Raw genomic sequence first — 17,958 nt, forward strand, 5'->3', positions numbered from 1 at the left:
AATTTTTTATTTGTTGTAGAGATGAGGTCTCACCAAGTTGCCCGGGCAGGTCTCGAACCCGCGGGCTCAAGCAATCCACTCACCTCAGCCTCCCAAGGCACGGGATTACAGGCTGAGCCACCGAGCCTGGCTAGGAAGGGTCAGTTTTGACGGAGCGGGGAGAGCTGGCCTGGCCCCCCTCAGATTCACTCAGGCCCGGGTCCGAAGGTTACTCACTGCTGTCAGCCAGGAGGAAGCTGCTGCACTCCTGGGAGTGGTTGCCAGATGGGTCTGTCAGGTTGACACTGAAAATGTCATCGGCCATGAAGCGGAACACATCCATGTGGCACGTGTACGTGGCATGCGTGGCGTTGTGGGTGGACCTTTGGAGGCTGCAGGAGGTGGCCCCGTCCTCCTCTCCATGCAGGTCTTGCCTTCAAGGACAGAGCAGCTGGTCACGGCTGGAGGCCAGGGCATGGGCTCAATGCTCAGTGCTCTAGGGCAGAAGCCCAGAATCCCAGGGCTGGGAGGGATGTGAGGTGGGGCTGGGGGTCACCTGGTCCAACAAGCCCTTTCCCAGGGAAGGCATCCCCTCCCCTGCAGCATCCCTGATGGACTGTGTCCAGGCTCGACTTGCATGCCTCCATGGGACCAGGAACTCACTACCTCGCTTAGGGCAGGAGGGCTCAGTTTTGGAGTTATCGACCCTTTCTTTCTCCCGCCAAGCCTAAATCTGTCCCTGTCAGTTCCAACAAGAGGATCATGGTCCTACAGGAAGGGGGCTAAACATTTGCGGTTTCCTTCCCTCCTTTCTGTCCAACACCCACCGGATGCCTAGGAAGGGCTGAGGGCTGAGCTCAGAGCCAAATGAACTTGCTCCCCTGCTCTAGGTGAACTTCCGGGGAAGCTGGTGGGTGCGGTTGGGGAAAAGGCCCTGGCTTTTAGCTCCCACCAGAGAGAAACAATGGGTTTTGCATTAGGTATAGGAGCTCACCAGGTATTTATTTCCCTACCTACACGTTCAGAATCAGAACATGCCCACCCTCCAAGCCCAACAGAGATGCGTGGACTGAGTTCTTTGCCAAATTCGCGGGAAGAGAAACTCCTGCGGAATAAAGGGTCTCCGAATGTCCAGCCTGGACCGCCGTCAAGGCCGCCTGGCAGTGACTCCGCTTCACCTGCCCTCCCTGAAACCTACCCCTCCCACACAGCAGTGGGGGACCTGTGAAAAGTCGCTTCTTCTGCCCTGTTGATCTACGTGTTTAGCCTGTTACCAACAAAAATCTAATAAAAATAGTCTCTGACGTCCCCGCCTAAAACCCATCAGCGGCTCCCCGCAAGAGCTCCCCGCCTGGCCACGCCCACCAGCTCCAGCCACGCCCTCTCCGCCGCGGCCACGCCCACCTGGCCACGCCCTCCTTGGTCGCCGCCCCGCCACACACACACACTCGCCAGCGCCGCCCTCAGGATTTTGCCCTCGGTGCCCTCGGCCTGGAGTGTCCTTCCCGCTGCAAACTGGCTACCCCCTTCTCATCCCGAGGTCACCCTGGCTGAAACAGACCCCGAGTCACGCAGTCTCTCCCAGGGGCCCGTTCTTTCCAGCGCTTATTGGCATCAGAAGGTCTCCCAGCCATGCCCTACTCAGCTCCAAGACATCTGAGACCTTGCCAGTCCTGAGTTCCCGGTGCTGGTGTCTAGCAGGAACTGAATACTGTGTTTCAGATGAATGAAGGAGCGAATTGCTGGATAACAGAAGGAAGGGCAGTGCTTCTTGATCCTGAGCTGCATATGGACTAGGAGGGACACATGGAGTAGGGAGCTGGGTGGTCTGAGTTGGAATCCGAGCTTCACCGCTCATTGGCTGTGTGACCTTGAGCAAGTGGCTTAACCTCTCTGAACCTCAGTGTCCTCATCTGTAAAATGGGAGTAGGGATTATGATCCCTACTGAATCACCATGGCAGGGGGCCTGGCATTCGCTAAGTCCTTGAAAAATCATGCAGGAGACTGGCCGAGTGGGCGAGAGCATGCGACCCTTGAGCTGGACAGGGTAGCCTGCAGCCTCCTAGCCGTGTGCTCGGGCAAGTCCTGAGCGGTTGTCTGAAAGGGGACCACAGGGGTCCTCAGCTCACAGCGTCTTCCTGGGGTGGAAACGCTGGCGAGCCCCCAGGAAGCGGCAGCTACTCTTGTTGCCAAACTATGTGCCAGGCACACAGTAGGTCAAGCCCGTCTGTGTCTCCTGTGGCCCTGTCCACCCCAGCCCTGCGGGTACCCCGAGTCATGTCCCCTGGCTGCTGAGGCCCAGCCACTTACCAGGTAAGGGTGAGCATGCCGGGGCGGAGGGTCCACATTTCCAGGATGCAGGTGACCGTCTGGAGGTAATCAGTGTAGCAGATGATGTCCTGGCAGCCCCAGCCTGGAGGGCCAGGGGGCGGGGGAGAGGCCTCAGTGGGGAGCCCAAGGAGGCTGAGAGTGTCCCCACCCCCTGAGGGCTGGACCACGAGGGGCTGGGCCTCAGGGCGGGAAGGAACATGGAGACTTGCTAAGATGAAGCCCTGGGACCAGGGGCCTTTGCAGTGGGAATTCTGAGCCCTGACATTTCGAGGCTGGCTGCGGAGACAAGACTCTCGCAAGGTGAGATACGATCAGCTCAGAGCCCTGTCACCAGCCACCAAGTCACTGTCCCTCCCAGCCAGGCTCTCACTCAGAATGGTGCGTCCTGAACTCCCCGGACACAGGGTGAACCGAGCACGTCCCCGAGGGGTCAGGACCTCTCGGAGTCCCTGAAAGTGGTGCCGAGAGCCGGGCTCGGTGGCTCAACCTGTGATCCCGCGCCTTTGGGAGGCTGAGGTGAGTGGATTGCCTGAGCCTGCGGGTTCAAGACCCGCCTGGGTAGGCGAGACCTCATCTCTACAATAAACCAAAAAATCAGCCAGGCGTGGTAGCGCATGCCTGTAATTCTGGCTACTTGGAAGGCTGAGGCGGGAGGATCCCCAGAGCCCAGCAGGCAAGGCTACGGTGGCCGGGAGTGGCCACTGCACTGGGCGACCGAGTGAGACTCCAACTCAAAAAAAAAAGAAAGAAAGTGGTGCCGAGAACACCAAAACTCCCTGATGGGAGGAGCCCTCAGCCCTGCAGGACATACATCCTCAGAGACGCAGGAAGTGCTTCCAGGGGCAAGAAAACTGGAGAAGATGGAGAAGCCCTCGAATGCTTTTGCAAAAATGTCTGTTGTTTCCTATGGCCAAAAATGACCCCACCACCGCCACCCAGGAGTGGGCAACATGTTCTCCCATCAGGCAATATCGTTGGGAGATTTAATACCTTCTCACCCACCCCCAAGCATTAATTGCTTCACTCTGTTCTAAAATATAGGTGCAGACTGGGCATAGTGGCTTGTGCCTGTAATCCCAGTTACTCAGGAGGCCGAGGTGGGCCGTGAGGGTGCCCCTGCACTCCAGCCTGGGCGACAAAGTAAGAGCCCAACTCAAAAATAAAAAATAGATATAAAATATCGGTGCAATCAAAATCTAAATTTTGTTCAGTGTTGGACAGGATAAACTTAATAATTGGTAGTTTTGTTCTGTAAAATCAAGTGCCACTATTTCTATTTACTAGAAACTTGTTCCCCACTCTGGAGATTCATTTTCAGTGGCTTTTTCCTATTTTCCCCTGACTGGTGAAGACCATGAGGTGGTGGCACGTTTCTTTCCTGGGTCTCATTCCAGGTCAGAACCCCGACTCGCAGCCAAGAACACCGTGGCTGGAAGCAACCCTTGGTCCACTCCCAGCCCAGTGCAGAGATGAGAACACGGAGGCTCCAACACGACACCCCACTTTTGTCTCTCTCTTGGCCGGAGCTGCTGAGACGCTCGCCCAGGGAAGGTACCAGCTAGCCTTCTGTGCAGGTTTTCCACAGCCATACCCGTGGCAGACATCGCTAATCGATCACGGCACTCTTTCCCCTGGGTGTGGCCTCGGGAACCTTCCCACCACCGTTCTCCAGGCAGTTGCTACCGAGGGGTCTGACTGAAGTGAGTGAATCTTGCTCTAGGAGGGAGCTTTCCTTGGGTAGGCACACGGGGCCTGTCGGGGGCCAGTTCCAGCACTCTGCAGAAAAGAGAGCTGATTTTGGCAGAACCTAAACCCAGGGCCTCAAGCAGCTGTGTCTCCTCTGAGTCTAGATCCTGGCGGTTCTTCCCCAGGGCTCTGGGAACTTGGAGGGGAGCTGGCGTTCCTGGCTGGGCTCAAGGCTGCCATGGGACAGGGTTTGTCCCTAAACATTGGTGCATGGAACAGCAGCCTCCAAACTGGCATGGTGATGGCACTGGGGACCAGAGGGCCCCCCGGTCACAGGGCAGAGGCCTCAGGGCAGGAACATCCCGTCCCTGGAGTGATTAAAGCAGGCAGGAAGCAGCAAGAGGCACGCAGGTTGGCTGTGCAGCCCCCCGGCTCTGTGGCCATGCCACCTCCGTCTCGTAGCCGTGCCACCCGCCCCTTGGCTCTGTGACTGTGGACATGTGACTCAAGATGCCGGTGCTCCAGAGGTTGTGGAAGGGTTGAGATGAGCTCACACAGCTGCCGGGCACCCAGGATATAGAGCAGGACACGGTGGTGAAGACCACGCTATGGTTTGAATGTCTGTGAACCCCAAAACGCGTGTGTTGAAACTTAGGGGTAGTGTTATGAGTGGGGCCTCCAAGGGTTGGACCATGGGGCTCTTCCCCATGAGGGGAATTGGTGTCCTTATAAAAGGGCTTCCGGAAGTGAATTCAGCCCCCTTTGCCACGTGAGGACGTGGCACTCAAGGCAACATCTTTGGGCCCTCGCCTGGCAACAAACCCACTGGGGCCTTGATCTTGGACTTGTCAGCTTCCAGAACTGTGAGACATACTTTTCTATTATTTATGAATTGTCCAGCCTCAGGAATTTTGTTATAGCAGCACAGATGGGCTGAGACAGACCGTGACAGTCAGACCTGACCCCAGCTCTGCCACGGCCCACTTGTGTGGCCATGGCCCTGTCCCTTATCCTCTCCGAACCTCAGTTTCCTCAACTGAAGACTGGGCATCACTGCAACGTGGACCTCACGGGGCTGCTGGGAAAAGGACTGAGATGATGCTGGGGCTCAGTAGACAGCAGGGGCTGGTTATCTGCTCTCACTAGGTGCGGAGCCATTGAGGCAGGGGCCCTCCTAAGCACAACAAGATATGGGCCTTCCCAGAATAGAGACAGGATCCTCCTAGCACCATAAGATAAGGGCCTTCTTTAAAAAATGTATGTTAGTGAGAAAGGAATGTGTCCCAAGCTGTAGTGCGCCTGTGTGACCCTGCTGCAACCTTGAGCTGTGAAATACCCAATCACAGTGTATGTTACCAATATGTGACCTTAGAAGGGGGACAAAGAAGCTTGAAGTGTATAGAAGGCAATGCCCCCCTGGGCTCTGGGCTCAGCCCTTGGATGTGAATCCGCAGAGCCAGTGCCGGCACGAATAAACACTGCTTCCTGGCAAAGAAGCCTCGGTGTCCCGTCTCTCTCTGTAAAATCCTGCCACACCGTGGCGGGCAGGCTGGGACAAGGATGCTCGCCACTCAGAAGGGGAAAATGAAGCCAGCCATCTGTTTCCTGAAGGAGCTATTTGGGGCCCTGGGTCTTTGGGTAAAAACCAGAGAAAAATGCCAATGAGTCAGCAGAGCAGCGGTTCCTCCCCTGCCCTAGGCCAGCCTCCAGGCCAGCCCGGGGTTGCATCCCTCCTCCTCACGGCCCCTTCCTCCGGTAAGGCCTCCTGGCTCTCTCAGTCCTGGCCAGCGTTCCCGCAGGCCAACACTGCTCTCTCTGGCTGCAGCATCTTTTGGTCCTCCGGGAGGGGGCTGCCCTGCAAAGACTTCGGCTCCTTTTGTCTCTACCCGCTGCCCTCCCCCAAACAACCGCGCCTGCTGAGGACCCAGTGATGATTTAAAAACATCTCCGAGGAGAGTCATTACATAAGGAGAAACCGAGGTTAGACCAAAGGCAGGACTTCCTCACTCTGAGGGTTGGCAGCTAGCCAAAGCAGAGTGCAGGGGAAACCATGACGTTTCTCAGCCCTGCAGGTAGGCGGGCAGACCCAAGCCCGTGGGCTGCAAGTGTGCCACTTCTGGCGGATGGCACTCTTCAGCTGGGTGGGTCCCGGGTAGCGGAGACCTGGCAGCTCGGCTTGCAGCAGCCTCGAGTGGACGGGCCCATGGATGCTGGGACTGTGGACTCCTGCCACGACCCGGAGCCCACACGGCTGGCTGGGCCCCGCCCTCACTGCAGACACGGGACAGCTACTTACCGCCCTGGAGCACCAGCAGGAACAAGAGGGCAGCCCAAACACACAGCATGCCGACTCCCAGGCCTGCAAGAGACGCACAGGCGGGGTGAGCCTGGGCTGGGGCCTCCCCAAGCTCCCCATAAACAGCTATGTTGGGCCAGGCACAATGGCCTACACCTATAATCCCCGCATTTTGGGAGGCCGAGGTGGGAGGATCATTTGATCCCAGGAGTTCGAGACCAGCCAGGGCAACACAGCAGGACCTCAACTCTCCAAAAAAAAAAAAACAATTAAAAAAATATATAAAAACTAACCATATGCCCGCCTGTAGTCTTAGCTACTTGGGAGGCTGAGGTGGAAGGATCGCCTGAGCCCAGGAGGTTGCGGCTACAGTGAACTGTGAGCATACCACTGCACTCCAGCCTGGGCAACAGAGTGAGATCCTAACTCAAAAGTAAATACATAAATAAAATAAAAAATAAACAGCTGTGGACTCTTGGTACAGAGTTTAGAGTATCGGAAACAAAGGGGGCCTCAGGACAGTCTAGCCAAGAGGGCTCAGCATTTCTCACTTTCCAAATTTTGGCTCTATTTGTACATTGTGCGCCCTGTTTTTTATTTAATATATTTTCTATAGATGAACTCACTTAAAAACTCCAGCCTCGTCCTATGCAACAGCATTCATGGTTGTGTGTTTTTTCCCCCCAACATGATTTAAAATGAGTAACATCCCTCTTAAAATAAAATAATGTCGGGGCAGAAACCCTTTAACCCTGCTCTCAGGAATTCAGGTCGGGTGGGGCCCTGAGCCCGCAATGACATCTTGAAGCTGTGACTTCCCATCACAGGAGGGGAGTCTGCGTCTGCCCCTCACAGTGGTGTCCACGTCTGCGACCCTGCCCTCAGCATAAGCCCTGGCAGGTTTCTGTCACGTCCCCTGGCTCCATCGTGACCCCAGAGGAGGGTACCAGCTCCTTCGCCCTGGTCCAAGCCGCCCCATCCTTCCAAATCTTCAGCTCTGCACACGACACCGAGCCCTGGGGATGATGGTGGCGGTGGCCTGGAACTCTCCAGGTGGCCTGGGTGGCGCTGACTCCACCCCTCGCTCTTCAGAGTGAGCACCTGACCCAGGCCCGGCCCATCAAGACCCCCATCTGTCTGGCCACAGCGAGTGGACAGGGATAGACATCAACTTAGGCAAGGCCCATGAAGCAGTCCTGGGATTTTTTTCTAGACCTCTAGCAATGAGATAGGTTTTTTGCGGTGGTTGCTAGAAGCTTACAGCCATCTCCATCACCTTTTAGAGAAAGTCTGTCTGAAAATGATGCCAACACCAAGAAATAGAGATTCAGAGTCCTTGTGGCATCATGTGAGCACCTGGATCCAGCTATATCTGATGTCCACTGGGGACTTTTCATTACATGAGCCCAAAACCATGTTGAATTATATTTCTGTTGCTTGCCACCAAAGACACCTGACGCTGGAGTAGAGAAAAAGGCCTAAACTTTGAAGCCAGAGGATCTTGGAGCAAACAGTAGCTCTCCTCTGGCTCTTCCACTCTCTGACTGCAGTTACTGTCTCTAAAACGGGATCAATAATGCCCACTGCACCTGGCAGGAAGAGTCTGGCAGTGCTTTGTGAACTGTGAAGTGCTGGTTTCCTGCTATTACTGGCCGGCTGCCCTGAATTACTCACATGGCCCTGGCAGCCCCGGCTCTGGGCGTGCACGAGTTGAGTCCCCCCCGAACACCTTCCCTTTCCTGGTCTCTACACCCAGCTTTCATGGCCCACCTGTCCCATCCCTGAGGCTACACTGGAATGTTCCAGAACTCCTGCCATGCCTTCAAGGTTTCTGCTGGCGCTGTTACCTACTGCTGTTCATCTTTATATCACCTCTTGTTTTTTTACTCCAGTAAACATGTCTCAAAAGAAAACCTGATATCGCTACCATCGACAGATGGCTAGAACGAGACAGAGGGGCGGTGTGGGCCACGCTGGTGAAAACAGGACTGTGGCGCCAGCCTGCCTCGGTCCAAACCCCAGCACCGCCCCTCACAGGCTGTGTGACCTCGGGCGGCTTACTTAACCTTTCTGGGCCTCAACATCCTCATCTGTAAAATGGACACAATAATAATAGCAGTTCCTCATAAGTCCTTGGGAGAACTAAGTTAGTCAGTGTGTATGCAGCATTTAGAACAGTGCCTGGCAAGTGGTGGATGTCACTTAAGTGCTTCTTAAACAACACAATCCACTCACCATGAAGCCAAATACAAGCAAACGTTGAAACCAAATACAGGACAACAAAGGAGGTCAGGAAATTTTAGCAGGATGCTACCGCCGGCCCGAGACTCCTAGGAGCTGGCGGTCCGGCGTGTGTCTTTGTTGAAACGGGGGCACTGAGAAGTGCCGTCTAAGACGTGCTGGGGCCAAACTGGGATTCTGGCCTTCTCCGCCATCGGGGCGAATGACGGGTCTTTCCGCCATCCCTGAGCCAAGCTGGAGCGGGGCTCACTCTCCCACTAAGGGATCCTGGGACCTTCAACACTGTTCAAATCAAGTCACTCGCTTCTAGGGATCATCAGCCTTGAACAGCCAAGACTCCCTCCTCTCTGCCTCCTCACACTCCCACAGCCCCCCCGGGGGGGGGGAATCCTCCCATCCCTTTTACCCTGAACCCATCCCTTTCTGGGTCCTGCTCCCCGGCTGCAGCTCAGCCCCCAGGAGTGTTTCCCGAAGGAAGGACAGAGGCGTCCACCGCGCCTTCCTGCCGGGAGGTCCTGGTATACTGACCTCTGCGGTTTCCCACAGAGGAATGAAGAGCACGGACATGGAGCCTGCCCATGTCCCGGCCGCACGTCCTCGGGCAACTCCCCCCTCCCCCGGCCCCTCTGACTCTGTCTTCTCACCTATAAAACGGGGCTGTGAATCTCCGCTGTGGGTTGGCGGTGAGCACTCAGTACATGGCTGCGCGTGACGTCCTGTGGAAGCTTCTGCGCCCACTCCAGGCCCGGGAGATGGTTCGTCGGCTCGTGGCAATTCAGACCAAAGCTAGGCCGAACTTCAGGAGACTCCGGGAGAGGTGGAGAAGCTTGGCGACAGGAAATTAGAGAGATGTAAGTGCTGCGGAGAATACAAAGCGCTTGACAGAGAAATGCAAATCAAAACCACAGTCACATGCCATCTTAATTCTACCAGGTTGGCAGAAACTAAGTTTGACAACACCACATGCTGAGGATATGAGGTAATGTGAGCTCTCACTCATAGCCAGTGTACCTGTCGATGATCACACATGGTCTGGAAAACGGCTTGGCATGATCTAGTCAACACGGGCATGGGCTCTCCCTCCTCATGCCTGTGTACACTCCTCTTCATCGGCCAGGCATGGCAGCTCATGCCTGTAATCCCAGCACTTTGGGAGGCCAAGGTGGGAGGATCGCTTGAGCCCAGGAGTTTTAGCCCAGACTGGGCAACATAGTGAGAACTTGTCTCTACAAAAATAAAAAATTAGCCAGGCATGGTGGTGCACACCTGTAGTCCCAGCAACCTGGGAGGCTGAGGTGGAAGGATCATCTGAGCCCGGGAAGTTGAGGCTGTGGTGAGCCATGACTGTGCCACTGCACTCCAGCCTGGGCAATAGAGTGGGGAAAAAAATGTTTGGGCATACAAAAGGCATATAGAAGACAATCAACGCCCATGATAGCTTCACCAAGCTCTGCCAAGTAGTGGAGACCCCTGAACACCCCCCTTCTCACATCCTCTGCCTGTCCACACCATTCAAGACTTGATGTTTATCATCTCCATGAAATCTCTTTACACTTTTATGACATGCTTGTTCACCCAAACAATAGGCAGAATTGTTTTACGTGGTCTTGAGTGTGACACAGATGGTGTTACTGTGCTTATGCTCTTCTTGAGCTATCTTTTTTTAGTCCACATTTTGTTTGTGGACTAAGAGTCATTTGCCTGGTTGTATGTAGATATAAATGACATTCTCACACTGAGTGATAAGATTGCAGTTTATTTTTCCACACTCCTGATGATGGATATTCAGGTTGTTTTCTGTTTTTCACTATTAAAATCAACGCTGCTATAAACATAATGCATGTGCTTCTTGTACACAGCTGGGCGCGGGGGTTGGGGGGAGAGGGGAGCCCACGGTGGAAGGATCGTTTGAGCCCAGGAGTCTGAGACCAGCCTGGGCAACATAGCGAGACTGTGTCTTTACAAAAATAAATAAATAAATAAAAATTAGCTGGGCATGGTGGCACACCTCTGTGGCTAATTTACTTTTTGGGGGGGTTGGATTTTTTGCAGAGACAAGGTCTCACTATGGTGCCCAGGCTGCGCTCAAACTCCTGGGCTCAAGCAATCCTCTGGGCTCGGCCTCCTAAAGTGCTAGACTTACAGGTGTGAGCCACCATGTCTGGCCAAACTGTTTCATAACATTTTAAATGTAAGTAAAATGTAGATGTAAGTAAAGTGTTGATGGAAGACTTTCATTTCTGGCTGTAATGGAGTAGCTGGTATCAGACCGATTCTTCCACTAAGAACAACTAAGCAGGAAGAAAAACTGCATGGGAGAGCAGCCAAGCTATATAGTACACAAGAGAAGAAAAATTTGCTGAAATCCTGCATGCAATTCTCCTCAAATCATTTGCCAAGTCACTGGAAATGAGTAGTACACCAAGAAACATGGCAGAAAGCACTTACTAATAGGTGAAAAAGCTGATAAGAGATTTTGGTAGTTTAACAATGCTGAGGGAAGAATTACAGAAAGAAGGACCCTGGTAAATACCCAATTATTTAGGACAGGCTCCTTGAGAATAAGAAAAATGATAAATTGTTTAGTCTTGACTGCATCAAGGTGATCTGCTTTGATGCTGTATGTCTTCCAGGAGAAAACTTAAACTTATCTGGAAAAAAATTATCTTCATCCACAGTCTCTATGTTTTATTCATAATGTCCAGCATTCAATTAAAATTACAAGGAAATTTTACAAGGGAAATCCAGAAAAAGTATCAAATGATCAACCACCAAGAGAAAAAAAAGACAACAGAAAAAGACACATAGGTGATTTGGAAAATGGCATTATCAGACATAATTTAAAATAACTATGATTAACATATTCAAAAATTCTACCCGAAATATGAACTCTATTTAAAAAGTGGAATCCTAGAACTAAAAATACAATAAGTGAAATTTGCAAGAACTGACTAAATGGATTGGGCAATAGATTTGCGACATCAGAAGAGAGGATTCGTAAACTAGAAGATTGATCAATAGAACTTTTCCAGATTGAAGAATGGAGACATTCTATAATGGAGTTGAAAGATTCTTATTGTCCAGTGGGATCTTAATGCTTGAACACAATGCGTTTCTCATGTGTTTGCAGAGATGCTGGTGTCAACAGATCTACCGCACTGCCAGGCATATCAAAGTATAGCACATAAGATTATGTATGGTACATAATACTTGATAATGATAACAAACAACTATGTTACTGGTTTATGTGTTCACCATACTGTCCTTTTTTTAAAAAGCAGGATTTACTGAGAGGGCAGAAAAGCTCCCACAGTGAGAGGGGACCTGAGGGGATTGCCCTATACTGTACTTTTATCAGTTATTTTGGGGTATACTCTTTCTACTTAATAAAAAAAGGTTAATTGTAAAACAGCTACGTTACTGGTTTATATATTTACTATACTATACTTTTCATTGTTATTTTGAGGTGTACTCTTTCTACTTATTTTTTTTTTAAAGGGCTAATTGTGAAACAGCCTCAGGCTGCTTCAGGAGGCGGTCCAGAAGAAGGCATTACTCTGATAGGAAATGACAGTTCCATGCATGTTGCTGCCTCTGAAGTCCACTGCGCCTGGCCAATTTTTTTAAAACAGAAAAAAGCTTATAGAATAGAAATATAAAGAAGATATTTTTCTACAGCTGGGCAAAGAGTTTGTGTTTTAAGCTAATGTTATTACTGAGGAGTCAAAAAATTGTAAAAAAAAATGTGTAAAATTTAAAAAGTTACAGTAAGCTGTAGTTAATTTATTATGGGAGAAATACACTTTTTAAAAATAAATGCGGTGCAGCCTAAGTGCATCGTGTTTATAAAGTCTACAGTCCTGGACAGCAACGTCCCAGGCCTTCACAATCACTCACCACTCACTTACTGACTCACCTAGAACAACTTCCGGTTCTGCGAACCTCCATTCATAGAAAGAGCCCAATATAGGTGTGTCTTTTTTTTTTTGTTTGAGAAAGCAGGATTTATTAAGATGACAGAGAAGGTCCCACAGTGGGAAGGGACCCGAAGGGGTTGCCCTAGGCATGTCTTTTAAAAATCTTTTCGGCCACGGTTTTACTGTACCTTTTCCATTGTTAGAGACACTCTGTTATAGTTGCCTGTAGTGGTCAGGGCGGTCACGTGCTATACAGGTTTATAGTCTGGGAGCCTCAGGCCACACCACACGGCCTAGGAGTGTAGCAGGCTACACCATATAAGCTTCACTTAATGAAGTTCACACAATGACAAAATCACTTAATGATGTGTTTCTCAGAATGCATCCTTGTCTTTTGAGCGACGCATGACTGTACGGTGTTACCACACAACTAAGCAATTCCACTCCCAGGTAGATAGTGAAAAGAACTGTAGATATATATCCACACACAAAATCACAAACCTTGTACACCGATGTTCACAGCAGCAGTCTTCATAATAGCCCCAAATTGGAAACAACTCACATGGTTATCAGTCGGTGAATGAATGAGCAATGTAGTATATCCATGCGTTGGAATATTACTAAAGGAATGAGCTGCTAAGACAGGCTACAACATGGATGTTTTAAAATGTATGGTAAGGTAAAGAAGCAAGACACGAAAGGTCACATAGCACACGGCTCCGTTTATATGAAATGTCCAGAACAGGCAAATCCATCGAGACAGAAAGCAGGGCACTGGTTGTCAGGCACAGAGGTGGGGGAGGGGCAGGGGAATGGAGAGTGACTGACCGTGGGTACAGCTGCCTTTTGGAGGGATGAAAATCCTGTGCAGTTAGTGGTAATGGTTGCACCACTTTGCGAGTACTTTAAAAGAGTAAATTTTTGGCTGGGCCATGCCTCATGCCTATAACCCCAGCACTTTGGGAGGCTGAGGTGAGAGGACTGCTGGAGTTCACAGGTTCGAGACCAGCCTGGACAACTCGGTGAGCCCTCATCTCTACAATAAATTAGCCAGGCGTGGTGGTGCATGCCTGTGGTTCCAGCTACTTGGAAGCCTGAGGCAGAAGGATCGCCCAAACTCAGCAGGTCAAGGTTGCAGTGGCCGGGAGCGGCCACTGCACTCCAGTTTGGGTGACAGAGTGAGACTCCAATTAAAAAAAAAAAAGAGTAAATTTTAAGTTTTGTGAATTATATCTTAATTACAGATTTTTGAAAACTAAGGCAAAAGAAAGATTTTTTTTTTTTTTTACAGACAAAAAAAGAAGGGAGAGAATTTGTCACAGGTAGACCTGCATCAAAAGACAGTGAGTTTTTCAGGCAAAAGAAAAGGGAATGAAGAGAGACAGAGAGACTATAACTATACATGAATATTAATGATAATGTCTCATGCAGTTTAAACTATGTAGAATTAAAATACATGGCCATAAAATACCAAAGGTAAAAGGAGGTGAATAAAGTTAAAGGCTGCTATACAAGGAGGCTTCAAAAAGTTCACAGAAAAAAAGGAAATTAAAAGGCTCACAAATATATAAATTTTATTTCTCAACATAAGCTCCATCAAGGCCAAGACACTTTTGTCAATGATGAAATCGTTCATTTAGTCCATCCCTAAGTAACTGAGGTTCTTGGAAATGTAGCCATATTGACACTTTTTTTTAAACATTATTAACTGAAGAAGAATGAGTGCCCTTAAAAGGTTTTTTTTCTAAGATTAGGAAACAAAAAGAAGTCATAAGGAGCCAAGTCAGAACTTTATGGTGGATGCCTACTGATTTATCATAGAAACTTTTTCCAAAGTTCCCTTGTTTGATGAGAGGAGTGAGCAACAAGAACATTGTCATGGTGGAGAAAGACCCTCGGCTGAAGCTCTCCCAGGAGTTTTTCTGTTAAAGTGTTGACTAACTTTCTCAAAACACTCTCCTAATAAGCATAAGCTATCCTTCTTTGGCCCTTCAGAAAGTCAACAAGAAAAATGTGTTGAGCATCCCAAAAACCTGTTGCTCTGACCTTTGCTCTTGACCGGTCCACTTTTGCACTGACTGGACCACTTCTACCTCTTGGTAGCCATAGATTTAATTGTGTTTTGCCTCAGGATCATACTGCTAAAGCCATGTGTCACCTGCTGTTACGATTATTTGAAGAAATCCTTCAGAATCTTGATCTCATTTGTTTAAAATCTGTATTGAAAGCTTTTCTCTTGTGTGCAGTGATGGTTTTGTCATTCATTGACTGAGTTTTCTCAGCTTTTTCAATCAGAATTGTGAAAGTCAAACTGAGATGTCTGTGGTGTTGGCTATTGTTTGTGCTGTTTTTTTTTCCCCAAAATAACCTTAAAATATATGTGAAATGTTTTTGTTGTTAATCTATAGGAGAATACTATGAACAATTATATGCCAACAAATTGGATACTCTGAAGGAATGGATACATTCCTAGAAACATACAACCTACCAAGACTGAATCATAACAAAATAGAAATTCTGAACAGACTTATAACTAGAAAAGAGATTGAATCAGTAAGTAAAATCCTCCCAGCAAAGAAAAGCTCAGGACCAGATGGCTTCACTAGGGAATTATACCAAACACTTGAAGAAGAACTAACACCAATTCTTCTCAAACACTTGCAAAAAAAAAAAAAAAAAAAAAAAAAAAAAAAAAGAAGACGGGAACCCTTCCAAACTCATTTTATAAGGCCCTAATACTAAGGCCAGACAAAGATGCAAGAAAACTACATACCAATTCTCCTGATCAAAAATTCTCAACAAATAGGAGCCAACTGAATTCAACAAAACATTAACAGGACTGCACACTATGACCATGAGGGATTTAATCCTAGAATGCAAGGATGGTTATGAAAATCAAATACATGTAATATTTGACATTAATAGAACAAAGGACAAAAACCACATGATCATCTCAATTGATACAGAAAAAGCATCTGACAAAATTCAGTACCCTTTCATAATTAAAAAAAAAAAACACTCAACATAATAAAGGTCATATATAGAAGCTTACAGCTAACACAAAACAGTGAAAAATTGAAAGCTTTTCCTCTAAGATCATGCCCATTCTTGCTACTTCTACTAACATGATACTGGAAGTCCTAGCCAGAGCAATTAGGCAAGAAAAATAAATAAAAGGTATCTAAATTGGAAATGAAGAAGTAAAATTATCTCTGTTCATACATGATATGATCTTATACACAGAAAACCCTAGAGATTTAAACACATACACACAATTATTAGAACTAATAAATAAATTCAGCAACATTGCAGATTACAAAATCAACACTCAAAAAAAAACACTAAAAATGAACAGTCCAAAAACGAAATTAAGAAAACAATTTCATTTATAATGACATCAAAAATAATAAAATGCTTAGAAATAAACTTACACAAAACATTGTTGAGAGAAATTAAGGAAGACACAAATAAGTAGAACGAGATCCCACATTTATGGATTGGAAGACTTAGTGTTGCTAAGATGACAATAATACCCAAGATGACAATACTACCCAAAGTAAACTAAGGATCTAATGCAATTCCTGTCAAAATCTCAATGGAATTTTTGTGGAAATAAAAAAAGTTATAAAATTCATATGAAATCTCAAAAGACCCTAAATAGTCAAAACAATCTTGAGAAATAAAAATCAACATCACTGATTATCATGGAAATGCAAATCCAAATCTCAATGAGATACCACCTCACACCTGTCAGGATAGCCATTACTTAATAAATAAAATAAAACAGACACTCACAAGTGTTGGTGAGGATGTGGAAAACTGGAACTCTTGTGCACTTTTGGTGGGACTGTAGAATAGTATGAAATGTTTTGTATCTATCCAAAAGAAATGAAAGCAGCATCTCAAAAGAGATATCTGCACATCTATGTTTACTGCAGCATTATTGACAATAGCCAAGATATGCAAGCAAACTAAATTCACTGACAGATGAAGGGATAAAAATGTGGTATACACATAAACAGAATGGAATGTTACCTAGCCTTTGAAAATGAAAACATTCTGTCGTGTGATACGGCACAGATGACCTTTGAGGACATTACGCTAAGGAAAATAAATAAATGACAAAAAGACAAATACTGCATGGTTTCCCTTACATGTCGCATCTAAAGTAACCAAACTCATAAAAACAGAAAGTAGAATGGTGGTTGCCAGGAACTTGGGGAGAGAGAGATATAGGCAGTTGTTCAATGGGTGTAGAGTTTCACTTATGCAAGATGAAAAAGCTCTAGAGATCTTTCATACAACAATGTGCATAAGTGGTGAATGAACTCCAAGTCCGGGACACTCTCTGCTTTGCACCATAATACCCTCTTGCACAAGATTAGCAGAGGAATAGGTCTATGAACATTACAAAAATCAAAGGCAGGAAGCCCTTGCTGGTGGTCAGTTATATTTCTATACTCTAAGAGCGGACATGAGATTTTTTAATTATGCAATTTACATTAGTATAAAAAATCAAATACCCAAGAAGGACGCTAAGGAAAGATGTGCAAGACTTTTGCACAGATGACTACAAGACATTACCAGGAAAAACTACAGAAAACATGAATAAGTGAAGGTATATACTATGTTCATAGATTGGAAAATTTACTATTTTAAAGATGTCAGTTCTCTCCAAATTGAGCGAAAGCTACAATGAAATCCCAAGGTTAAAAAAAAAAAAATCCACAGCAGGATTTTCTTGGGTGGAAATTGACAAGATATTTCTAGAATATACATAGAAATGCAAAGGGCTGAAAATAGTTCAGACAATTTGGACAAAGAATGTTAAGACATGTACAGTGACTAAGAAAGCATGGCATTGTTGCAAGGGAAAACAGACTGGCCAATGGAAAAGAACGGAGACTCTAGAAATTGACTCATATAACCGCTTGATATTCAATCAGGCACCATTGCGAGGCAGTGGGGAAAACATAATATTTGTTTTAAATGATGGCAAATTAATTGGATATTCATATGGAAAAAAAGTAAACCTTGACCCTCCTACCTCACACCATACAGAAAAATGAATCCCAGATAGAACTATAGGCCTAAATGTAAAAGACCTACGTGTAAATGTAATATAAAACAATAAATAATCTAGAAGAAAACACAGGATAATACCTTTACAACCTTAGTGCAGGCAACACGTAGAAAACTCTAGTCATAAAGAAAAATACTGATGAACTGGACTTCCTTAAAATTAAGAATTTTTAGTTATCAAAAGTTTCTGTTATGAAAATGGGGGTGGGACACAGTGGCTCATGCCTGTAATCCTAGCACTTTGGGAGGCCAAGGCAGGAGAATCGCTTGAGAAGTTCAAGACCAGCCAGGACAACACAGTGAGACTTTGTCTCTTCAAAAAATAAAAATAAAAAAATTAGCCGAGCATGGTGGCATGTGCCTGTAGTCCCAGCAACTCGGGAGGCTGAGGTGGAAGGACCGCTTGAGCCCAGGAGGTCAAGGCT

The 17,958-nt window shown here is 47.5% G+C and overlaps 1 protein-coding gene across 1 annotated transcript in view; it reads right to left on the reverse strand.

The window, feature by feature from the left end:
- The window catches only part of IL21R (interleukin 21 receptor), a 17,569-nt gene extending 8,230 nt beyond the window's left edge, over window positions 1-9,339 (reverse strand). The window contains exons 1-4 of the mRNA XM_008056237.1: window positions 9,179-9,339; window positions 6,294-6,356; window positions 2,291-2,393; window positions 217-413 (exon numbers count right to left, since the gene is read on the reverse strand). Of these exons, the coding sequence (XP_008054428.1) occupies window positions 217-413; window positions 2,291-2,393; window positions 6,294-6,342 (349 nt within the window). The 5' untranslated portion in view covers window positions 6,343-6,356; window positions 9,179-9,339. The remainder of the gene's footprint in view (window positions 1-216; window positions 414-2,290; window positions 2,394-6,293; window positions 6,357-9,178) is intronic.
- Window positions 9,340-17,958: the final 8,619 nt, after the last annotated feature.

The sequence above is a fragment of the Carlito syrichta genome, unplaced genomic scaffold (assembly GCF_000164805.1).
Source record: "Carlito syrichta isolate Samal-C Ts95f unplaced genomic scaffold, Tarsius_syrichta-2.0.1 Scaffold302297, whole genome shotgun sequence".
NCBI lineage: Eukaryota > Metazoa > Chordata > Mammalia > Primates > Tarsiidae > Carlito > Carlito syrichta.